Source organism: Juglans regia, chromosome 6 (assembly GCF_001411555.2).
Source record: "Juglans regia cultivar Chandler chromosome 6, Walnut 2.0, whole genome shotgun sequence".
Lineage (NCBI taxonomy): Eukaryota > Viridiplantae > Streptophyta > Magnoliopsida > Fagales > Juglandaceae > Juglans > Juglans regia.
Window position 1 is genome coordinate 34146054 of NC_049906.1, and position 11089 is coordinate 34157142.

The 11089-nt window shown below is 36.5% G+C and overlaps 2 protein-coding genes across 4 annotated transcripts; one reads left to right on the forward strand and one right to left on the reverse strand.

Moving 5' to 3' along the window:
* Positions 1 to 341: 341 nt before the first annotated feature.
* Positions 342 to 2889, forward strand: LOC108992104 (tubulin alpha chain-like). 2 transcript variants are annotated; one of them, XM_018966554.2, is made up of 5 exons: positions 458 to 658; positions 1231 to 1465; positions 1563 to 1933; positions 2023 to 2483; positions 2569 to 2692. In XM_018966554.2, the coding sequence occupies exons 1-5, from the start codon at positions 566 to 568 to the stop codon at positions 2690 to 2692; spliced, it is 1284 nt and encodes a 427-aa protein (XP_018822099.1). In that variant the 5' UTR covers positions 458 to 565. The 2 variants fall into 2 exon arrangements, with proteins under 2 accessions (XP_018822098.1, XP_018822099.1); XM_018966553.2 differs by having other exon boundaries at positions 342 to 658; positions 2023 to 2889.
* Positions 2890 to 3654: 765 nt separating this feature from the next.
* On the reverse strand, positions 3655 to 9141 carry LOC108992116 (xylulose kinase 2). Of its 2 annotated transcripts, XM_018966578.2 has the most exons (12): positions 9045 to 9141; positions 8746 to 8911; positions 7781 to 8432; positions 7556 to 7644; positions 7129 to 7193; positions 5881 to 5936; positions 5460 to 5580; positions 5300 to 5374; positions 5162 to 5215; positions 4512 to 4606; positions 4252 to 4426; positions 3655 to 3976 (listed from the first exon to the last, which is right to left on the reverse strand). In XM_018966578.2, the coding sequence occupies exons 2-12, from the start codon at positions 8799 to 8801 to the stop codon at positions 3747 to 3749; spliced, it is 1668 nt and encodes a 555-aa protein (XP_018822123.1). In that variant the 5' UTR covers positions 8802 to 8911; positions 9045 to 9141; the 3' UTR covers positions 3655 to 3746. The 2 variants fall into 2 exon arrangements, with proteins under 2 accessions (XP_018822123.1, XP_035546771.1); XM_035690878.1 differs by lacking the exon at positions 9045 to 9141 and having other exon boundaries at positions 8746 to 9004.
* Positions 9142 to 11089: the final 1948 nt, after the last annotated feature.

Consider the following 11089-nt stretch of genomic DNA (forward strand, 5'->3'; position numbering starts at 1 on the left):
TCTTATAGTTATACTGAAGTGTAATTAAGATGATACAATTATCATGAAAACTTATGCACGTTTCCATATATAATAAATATATAATTAGATAAATAAGATTTATAATCGTAAAGTGTGCAAGTATTGTATAATTTTTTATAAAAAAAATAGATAAATATGGATCAACATAAAAAAAAAAACTAAATTTTAATGGTAGATTATATTTTTTTTAAAAAAATTATGTAATATTTATACATACATCCGTATTTAATATTATTATGATTTTATAAATATAAATTCGATATATTAGATTATTAAATTATTTTTATTATAAATTAAATATACCGTACAAGTTCACTTTTACAAAATTTCTTTCATTTTGAAAATTTAAATGAGATTCACACAAACCGGTTAAGTTTGCCCCGATAATTACGGGTCATCATCCGCTCTGCCTATCTCTATATAAATGGCATAACCTGAGACTAGATTCGAAACCCCCGCATTCATCTGAGAGGCGTCTTGATAAACGCCGCTCCTTGCATTCTTCCGAAACTCTCCGAATCTTCCCGAAACTCATCTTGGAAATATGAGAGAGTGCATCTCGATCCACATCGGCCAGGCCGGTATCCAGGTCGGCAATGCCTGCTGGGAGCTGTACTGCCTCGAGCATGGCATTCAGGTAATATTCTCTCGCTCACTCACTCATTCCCTTCCTTTGCTTTTACCATTCTATTCTTTCCGGTATTTGTTGTGCTAGCTGTTGCTTTTTATTATCTCCGATTCTCATTTCTCTTCTCGATATATGGTTAATCTTCGTAGAAAATTTTAATGTATTAGCTCAACGACGTGCTGTCATTAATCCTTGCTTTAGAACTCGTTAGATCTGGCTTTGGATGTGGTTCATTTTTCACTAGAAATTTTCTAGTCCAGCTAGATCTGCGGTTTAGATCGATATTTACTTAATTTTTATGAAAGTTGTGGTATCAATGTTTGTGATAGAGAAAGTATTTTGAGGGTTTAGACATGCTCGTTTGAAAGTTGGAAGAAGACGGATTTTTTTTATCGGCAAACATGGTGGCCAGTGTCTTGAAATTTTTTCTATTATTAGTCTCGTTTTTCTTTTTGAATTCGTTTTCATCTTTTCTTCTACATATAGTGTGCGTGCGTGCGTTCGTTCGTTATATATATTTCTCCATTTAAATCAGGCAATGCGTAAATTTTCATCGGCTGAAATTTTGCTTTTCCCCCCAGCCTGATGGCCAGATGCCGAGTGACAAGACAGTTGGCGGTGGAGATGATGCCTTCAACACCTTTTTCAGCGAAACCGGAGCTGGGAAGCACGTCCCTCGTGCAGTCTTTGTTGATCTTGAGCCTACTGTCATTGATGAAGTGAGGACTGGAACATACCGCCAGCTCTTCCACCCTGAGCAACTCATCAGCGGCAAGGAAGATGCTGCCAACAACTTTGCCCGTGGCCATTACACCAGTAATTTTTTTTTAGCTCCCTTCATTATTGTATGGGTCTTTGAATGCCAATTTTTTTTTTTTTTTTTTATACGATCCTCTGTGGCTTTCTGGTGCAGTTGGGAAAGAGATTGTTGATCTTTGCCTGGACCGGATCCGCAAGCTTGCAGACAACTGCACTGGTCTTCAAGGCTTCTTGGTTTTCAATGCTGTCGGAGGGGGTACCGGTTCTGGTCTTGGATCACTGCTTTTGGAGCGTCTCTCCGTTGATTATGGAAAGAAGTCAAAGCTCGGTTTCACTGTCTATCCCTCACCACAGGTGTCCACATCCGTTGTGGAGCCATACAACAGCGTCCTTTCAACTCACTCCCTCCTTGAGCACACTGATGTTGCTGTGCTTCTTGACAATGAGGCCATCTATGACATCTGCAGGCGCTCCCTTGACATCGAGCGTCCTACTTACACTAATCTTAACCGCCTTGTCTCTCAGGTATAATGAAATTTTCAAGATTGTGGACATTTTTTGGCATCCCTTTGAATTAAAATGGATGCTGTAAATAATGGGTGATTGTAATTCAGGTGATCTCGTCCCTGACTGCCTCCTTGCGGTTCGATGGAGCCCTGAATGTTGATGTGACTGAGTTCCAGACCAACTTGGTTCCCTACCCCAGGATCCATTTCATGCTTTCCTCTTATGCTCCTGTCATCTCAGCTGAGAAGGCATACCATGAGCAACTTTCAGTGGCCGAGATTACTAACAGTGCCTTTGAACCCTCTTCCATGATGGCAAAGTGTGACCCACGCCATGGCAAGTACATGGCTTGCTGCTTGATGTACCGTGGTGATGTTGTGCCCAAGGATGTGAATGCAGCTGTGGCCACCATCAAGACCAAGCGCACCATCCAATTTGTTGACTGGTGTCCTACTGGATTTAAGTGTGGTATCAATTACCAGCCACCCACCGTTGTTCCGGGAGGCGACCTTGCTAAGGTGCAAAGGGCCGTCTGCATGATCTCTAACTCAACCAGTGTTGCTGAGGTGTTCTCTCGCATTGACCACAAGTTTGATCTCATGTATGCCAAACGTGCCTTTGTGCACTGGTATGTCGGTGAGGGTATGGAGGAGGGGGAGTTCTCAGAGGCTCGTGAAGATCTGGCTGCCCTGGAGAAGGATTACGAGGAGGTTGGTGCAGAATCTGCCGAGGGAGAGGATGGTGATGAAGGAGATGAATACTAGAGGCTCGATGTAATCCCTTTTGATGTCTGCTGTAATATGATGGCTTTTGTTGCGGTTGTTTCCTTTTAAAGCTGTTGCTGGCTTTGTATGTGCTTTTCTGCACAGACTTCTGCATTATCAATAATATTTTTCTGTGATTTGGAACCCATGATGGCTCTGGCTTTGTAATACTCTTCTTATGGTGTCTATAAAAGCTTGTATTTGCGATAATGGTTCGTTTGAGTTTGTGAGCTGTAGTGCTTCTGCTATTTCCTCTCATCATGATGGTACAAATCTGGACTTAAGAGCTAATTAAACCTGTGGAAGCTATGTGATACAAAAAACTGCTAATCTATTTGCAACTTTGTTAATTGATACACTTCATACTATTAAAGTTACCATGAAAAGTTATAATTTTTTCAAATTTTCACACAAAATATAATAAACAATTTAACTTTTTCAAATTTTAAAACAATAATAATATTAAAAATAATATTTTATTCAACTCATTATTTTATCTTATCTCATCTCACTATCCATCTCACTATCCAAACGAATCCTAAAAAGTTGGTTTGTTAATAGAAAGTCAAAATATCAATAATTTTTTTATACTAAAAAAATTATATTTTCAAATCAGTGTGTAGAATACATCTAATAAAGTGCTTGTTTAAATGGTATAATTTTATTTGAAATATAAATTTTAAAATTTGAATCTTATAAATCAAATTTTATCATTTAAGTAACGTGAATGATATGCTATACACAGAAAACATAATAAACTCAACAATTATAGATCCTACAACTGTGTTTAAACACACTAACTTTGTGATTATGCGATATCAGATAGCAATGAATGTGTAATTGCAAGGTGTAGGAGAGGTCACTTCATTAGCGTATATGTACCTCATTTCTCTCGACAGATTCAACCCAAAAGTCTCAAATTATTATTAATTTAATAAACATAATTTACTTAGTTGTTTTGTAAGAAACAAAAACTCAAAGCAATGATAAAGCTTCCCTATATTCATTTAGTTTATTCGGTTGCCAAATAAAGCATTTTTTTTTTAAAACAAATAAAAAATAAAAAATTAGAAACGTCCTAGCTTTTGCACAAGGTGGTTCTCTATCTCCATTCTCTTCTTCATAAATGAGGCATACTTGCTAACTAGTTGCTGGTCACCAGCACTCACAGCTAGCTTGCAGCGGAGAGATGTCTTGTCTAGCTTGTCCTCGTACATGCTTGAGATGGGTACAAAACCACCCTTTTTACACAGCCAACCATGAGCAGCCCTCAATGCAGCTCCGAGGGAAGCCGAATCTGTAACAAAGAAAGAAGATTCAGAGATTTCTCCATCAGACACAGCTCAAGATAAAAGAGAGGGATATTATTTTGGGGAAGAAAAAGGCCATTTTGAAACTTATAAAAGGCACTACCCGACTTGTTTAGACTGGGATATTGAAGGAGCAAGATGTTTGATGTTTTTGCTAATGTTTTTTTCATTTCATTGCATAACCAGAACATGTCTCTGTTTAGTTTTCTAATTATAACTATTACAGATGGGAAATGACACGATAAGATGTACACTTCCTTACCAGGTCTCTCAACTGTATAGACATCACAGCCAAAAATGGAAGCTATTGAGCTAAGGATCTTTTGATTGGTTGATGCTCCCCCAGTGCCTATTATTCGTCTTGGAGGAGAAGGCATCCCAAATCTTTCTGCATGAGCTCTCATTGAGAGGAACTGACCTTCAATTAATGCCCGAACCTGTAAATGGATCGACTTTTTGTTCATCAAGAGTCCATGTAGGATCTCATCTGCATAAGTCGTCAATGAATATTCAATTACTAACCTCAGATGGAGGATCAAATTCCTCAACTTCCTTCTCATTCAGGCTCTCCAAAGTGTTTTCTGAGAAATTTTCCAGAACATAGCGATGGAAACCAACTGGAGCATAAAGAATTGTGAGTTTGGCATTTGATTCATAAACTGTCAAAATTACATAAAACTATCCAACCAGTCACTGGGATCCTCATTGGCCTATTTGGGAGATCCGAAACTACCATCAGTTTAAACCAGTTGTTCTCCAATAGAATCAGGTGGTCGAAGATGCTTGATGGTGGATCTTAGTGCTTTTAATGCATTTCAAATGTTAAGCACAACTATTGCTTATGGAAAACCATCCCAAAATTTGGGGAAATTCAGCAGGATGGGTAATGATACACATAAAACCTTTTTTGCAACTCTTTTACAACTTAGTTTAAATGGAAAGTAATAATGTAAACTTCCAACAGGATAGGCATATTGACAAAGAGTAATGCTACACACAACATCCCCATCCCACTACATAAAATGTGGCACTTTTATCCCCCCTTGGATCATTTTTTTTTAAGAGAAAAATTCAAAGGTCAGGGACAATGTCTACTCATCATAGTGGGATAGGAGTGTGGTATGTAGAACTTTCCATTGAAAAAACATGCCTGGCCTCAGTCCAAATCTTACCTGGGAGGGGAGGAAGAATTTCATGCTCCTTGTAGTAGAAACCAATCTTTCCACCTATTCATAAACTAAAATGAGGAAAGAAACAAAGCAATAAACAATTGACTCCAAAATAACTACTAAAGGAACGTAGTAACAAACCATTTAAAGGTGGAGTTTGCTCCAGAAATTTATCAAACACTTCCCAAGACTTCTCCGCATAGCGGTTGCGGATATCTGACATCAAGATATAGGTCACATGAGAGAAAAATAATATGGCTGAACTGGAACCCATGGGAATATGTATCAGACAACATAGTACCTTCACGAGTAAGAGACCCATTCTTGTAGACCAACATTACCATGTAATTTTCAGGGTCCACTGGATTGGGGAAAACATGACCTTCCAGTCTAGGTTGAGGCTCAGTGGTAATCCCAAAGACCTGAGCAATACACAAGGCCGGATTAAAGCTAAAGCCAACTGTATATATACAGATAAAAACAGTAGGTTCAGTACTATCCAAAAGAAATTAATATTGAGTTTCAGCTAATTATTTATGTTATGCAATATTGAAACTAATCAAGCACCTAATGATGATGGTATGTATCTCCATTTAAGAAATGTTTCTGCCATCGACGCTTGTGGTCTAAAGATAACAAAGTCCACAGTTTCTCTTACAAATACACAGACCAAACAATAAGTTCTATGTTTAACTTACGGTAAACAAAAATGTTTAACTTACAGTGTCACTAGTGCCAAGACTGATTGCCAAATCCCCTGGAGTATTTAGGGTTAAACCTGCAGGTCCAAAGTGCTCTTAGATGATAAAAAAATTAATGAAACTGGAGACGACTGCAAGCCATGATTAGAAGAGAAAAGGAAGGGGGTGAGGGGGGGATGTGAAGATAAATCCTTTCAGTAATGTTTAGAACAAATCCTTTCAGTAATGATTAGAACCTTTTTAATAACAACATAAATGAAAAACTAGTAGCACAGAACCATTAGTAGATGCTAAGGTAAAAATAAAACAAAGAATGCTTTCTTTTACATTTTCACTTCATCTCTAGTAGATGCCCTACTAGGAATGTGTGAAAGGGTATACGGGGAAGGAGTTTTGGTAGGATAAAAAATAAAGTTGCAACAGAAAAGAGAGTACTCCCATTTTACAAAATGTAGCTTCAAAAGAATGTTTTCAAGTACAGATGGGCCCTGATTTATGCTTCTTTATTTACAAAAACTGGCATGCCCCGGACAATGCAATTTATACCATGACTTTGGCTCTGACAGCCATTGCATGTTTGTATGCTTTCCTATTACATACAAGATTTCAATAGGTGTTGCGACACTAAATTGGAGACATGAATGCATTGGATGCTGACATTGTGCATGCTTACTTGTTTCTTGTCACCGGGAGATATGGCATAGATTGCCATTAGCCAAGAGATTTCTGAAGGCCAAACTTAGATTAAAATTTTACAGAAAGAACTCTTTATCTTCTTCTTTAGTTTTAAGCTACCTCCTTTACCCACCTAACATGCATCACAAGCATTGATATACTGCTAGAGAACAGGCTCAAAAATTAATATAGATTAAAAACGTTAATTCAAATATTCTACAAAGTCTTAAATTGTGAGAAACTGACTCAACATCTATGAATGTTATGCTGTTCAATTACCATGTAAAGAAAAGGCTTCATACGTTAAAACCATCACTTTTCTAAGACAGTGAAATTTTAACTTGCTAAAGTGAACATTTAAAGAGGCATTCTCACTGATTAACTATTTAGAGATTGATGGTACAATTTCATGTCACAGAGAAAGATGATGGTCACAATCAAAATATGTCTAAGGCTGTTTAAGATAAATTTACTACAAACAATTATTGCAAGGCATTTTGTGGAACATACCGCACATACAAAAACATAACAAATATAAGAATAACTAACAAATAAATATGATAACAGAAGTTGGGATGAGAAAGGATCATGCACCTGCCAGGCTGTTTGGGTTGTCCCCAGACCACTGAATAACCAAGCAATTTTTATTGAAGTGGAACCTGAAAACAGATGAATTTGAATTCTAGACGTCAACTAAAATATATTACAGCAAGATGCATGTGTCTTTTATATACCTACATGCACATGCAAATCCCAGGGTACTTCTCAATCCAAGGTCTGATAATGTGATCATATGCAGATGCCACTCTTTGGTTATGTTAAAATTTGATAGGCACTAATCTTTGTTTTGAATTTACATGTTTTTAATAAATAGAAACAGTTAACAAAGATAGCATTTCACAGCAAATATTAAATACCTCAATGCAGTCATCAAATACTTAAAGCTCAGCAAAGCAAACACTTTGACATGTAAAGAGAATCAAATGCTTGGTTAATTACTAAATATGTATGTACCCCTAACCTCTCCACAAAGTATGAAGCAATATAACCAGCAACGGCATGGGCAGGGGCTAATTTCCCAAGTTTTTCCTCCAAACTAGGGGCAGTCGCCTGTAATTATATAAAGAGTTCAATGAACATTAATCAAACTATGAGACTCCAATGCAATTTTTTAAAATATAGCAACATCCATTCCAGAATAATCACGGCTTGGTCATAAATAAGGGTGTCCCCAAATATTACAAACCTCTAAAACTATGTTAGACCAGGTCCTTTGCTTAATGTCCATCAAGTTCATCCCTGCACCATCAGTCTCATCAATGGAAGCATAAGTGCCAATAAGAAGAGACGCCATAAAAGAGCTAACAAGGGAGATCCTCTCGGTATCATGATAAACTTCCGGCTGCATCTCAAATATCTTCTTAATCTGTGGACCGGTGTATCTTTCATGTGCACGCGACCCAGTAAGTCGAGCCAACTCCAATGCCCCACCAACAGCTTTCTCAATCTCTCTACATTGAGCCGTAGTGCTGCTGTCCATCCATATTGGCGATTCCTTTATGGAAAAGGCAGTGCTAAGCTGTTCCACCAATGTCTTCTTGGGATCCAATGAAGAAAATATTGCAGAACTGCCTTTTTTCCAGTACACGCTACCATGTTGCTGTCCACTGCCAGAAACAGCAGCGACTTTCCCAAAATCCAATTTTTTCGAGAGTTTTTGAAGCATGAGATCCAAAGCTTCCACCCACATTAATGTGGGTGAGACAATTCTGCCATTAATGGAAGGGTCCCGGAAAACCCCATCTCTGGTCTGGTAATGGGGCAAATCAGTGTCAAAATGAACCAGCTCTGAAGTAAAAATGTTGAGATTGGAGTCCAATACAGTTCCCTTCAAGGACCTTTGAGAAAAAAAAAAAAAAAAAATTATTTCATTCAACTCAGATTACAAACATTCCAATCTCACACATATAATTATCATAAATACAAATTAAAATAATTGTACCCCGAGATAAGCCCCTGATCAATAACAATTCAATCCCATTATATCCAAACCAAATATGATAAAAGTATAAAAAAAAAAACCCATTAACATAAAAAGACACCAAGCCCTTCAAATAGCGATCTGGGTACTTTTGATTTGCATATTATAATTAAAAAAAAAAAAGAAGAAGAAGGAATAAACGGAAGAATAACGAGTAAATTGTGGCCTACTGAGTAGAACTGTCAAATCCGAGAAAATATGAGTCTTGAGGGAGAGACGAGTCCATTGCAGCAACACTCTGCTCCAAGTTGCTTTCAAAGAAACGCAGAGGGGGCGAAGTAATTACCGGCGACTGACAAATATGGAAACTCCTTGGAAACTATTCATTTTCTCTTTCTGTACAGTAAATGCAAATATATAGACATTAAATACAAGATTTCTTTTTTAAAAAAACATTAAACGCTAGATTTTTTACGTATATGATAAGAGATGACTGAAAATACAGAAGAAACTTTCTTCCTTACGTAACTGAGTTTTTTACATTTATCTTATCCTCATCTCACTTCTGTTGAGAGAAATGTGGCAACAACTCTGATAGGCCAGTCTCAGGTGCCCAGGGCAGTGGCTTGGAGTATTGGTCTGTGACTATGTGGGAAGGGGAGGAAAAAATAAAAGGTTTCTGAGGGCTGGGCCCGGGCCCGATGGGCTGGGTCATTACAATCACAAATTAAAAAATATCACATCCCCTACACTAACTAATCTTTTTTTCTGTAGTTTATAAAAGTAAATAGATTCATACTGCGTTTAGAAATTAAGTTGAATTAAGTTGAGATGAGATGAATTGAATTTTTTATAAATAATAGTAAGTTGAAATAATAGAGTAAGTTTTGTAAGGCCACTTAAGATGAGTTTAGATGTATTTGAATGTTAAAATGAGTTTAAATATATTTATAGAAATTTGAAAAAGATTATGAATCCCGCGTGTAAAGATGTGTTGAGTTAAAAAAGATTGTGAGTCTCATATGTGAAGAGATTTTGAGTTGAGCTAAGTTTAGTGGTTTGAGAATTGGGTGTTTAGATATTAGACTCAATTTAAAATTAAACTGAACTGAGTTGATCTCAGTGCAGTCTAACAACCAAACGGGACCTCAAGGTAAATCTGTTAGAATTTTTTAATAACTTACCAACCATATAGAGATGACTTTTGATTTTGTTTGGGCCAAGTTTAATCTTGTCCTTTCCAATTATATATCCATCAAATACATATAAAAGTAGTCTTCTCAAACTAAGAAGAAATTGCCCAAATCTTCTACATTCCAGAACTTCGTGAAAACTAAGGGTTAGTTTGTTAGAATACTTTATTACTATTCATTATTTTATTATTAATTTTTATTTACTTTTTATTACTATTCACTATTATTATTTACTATTCAATATTATATCATTACTTTTTCACTATTATTTACAGAATATCTGATATCACCTCACTACCCAAACGCAAACTAAACCTATCACTATATTCTTGAAATACCAAAGGGCAGAGTAATTGGGTAGATAGAAGATTGTCATGCAAAAACTTGCATCAGAATCTAGCACTTCTATGGGGGTTCTCTCTAGCTTTTCTATGGGGACTAGCAATCTTGGTGTGCTCATTTTACATGTACTGTTTGAAAATAATACCTTGGTATTTTATGGGGGTGAACCCAACTCCTCTCATTTGAGGCCCTCTTTCCATGCGTTGAAGCTGTTTCTTGGTTGAAAATGAATTTGAATAAGTCAAAGTTGGTTCTCATGGGTATTGTTTCTAATATCTTCTTAGCATATTGGATAATTTGATCTTCCTTATCATCACTGGCGAAGACTTGCTACAACACAACAGGCCTCTCCATCATTAGGCCAGTCTCAATCTAGATTATCTTCAGCACGCCTCCTCCCCCTTAGAGGCTTCTTCTCTCCAACCAGTTCATCTAAATCAAGAAGTTTAAGATCCATTTGATCTAGATCTTTCAGATTATGATCCTTAGATTGTGTCATAAGGAAAATGTGAACTTTTCAATTATCCAAGAGCTTTCACTATTCTAAAAGATGCAACAAGACAAAAGAATCTCATAAATTATTATTGTCTTCCAACAGACACAATAAGAGAAATTACTTTCGGCTAGAAGAATCATCATTATTAACTTTTATTGTTTCAGCTAGCGAACAAGACAAACAGTCTTGTCAATTATCATTCCAGCCGAACATACCAAGACAAATGGCTCTATCAATTATCATTTCAGCTTACGCATCAATTATCCTTATTTAAAAAAAAAAAAAATCAATTATCCTTATTGTACATTCTTACCGTTTAGATGTCTATAAAAGGGACTCAAGGATTGGAGGAAAGACATTAAAAAAAATCCTTCTTCTCATGATCTAACCCTCCCTCTTCCTTTGCAAAAATAAATATTCTCCTTTATAATATCTTGTTAATGTACTTCGCTACTATTACTCTTGAGAAATAATCTCCTTGTAAGTATGCTTTCAATAATATCAAGTACTTAATGCTTAATTCCTGGTTTATTATACATTATC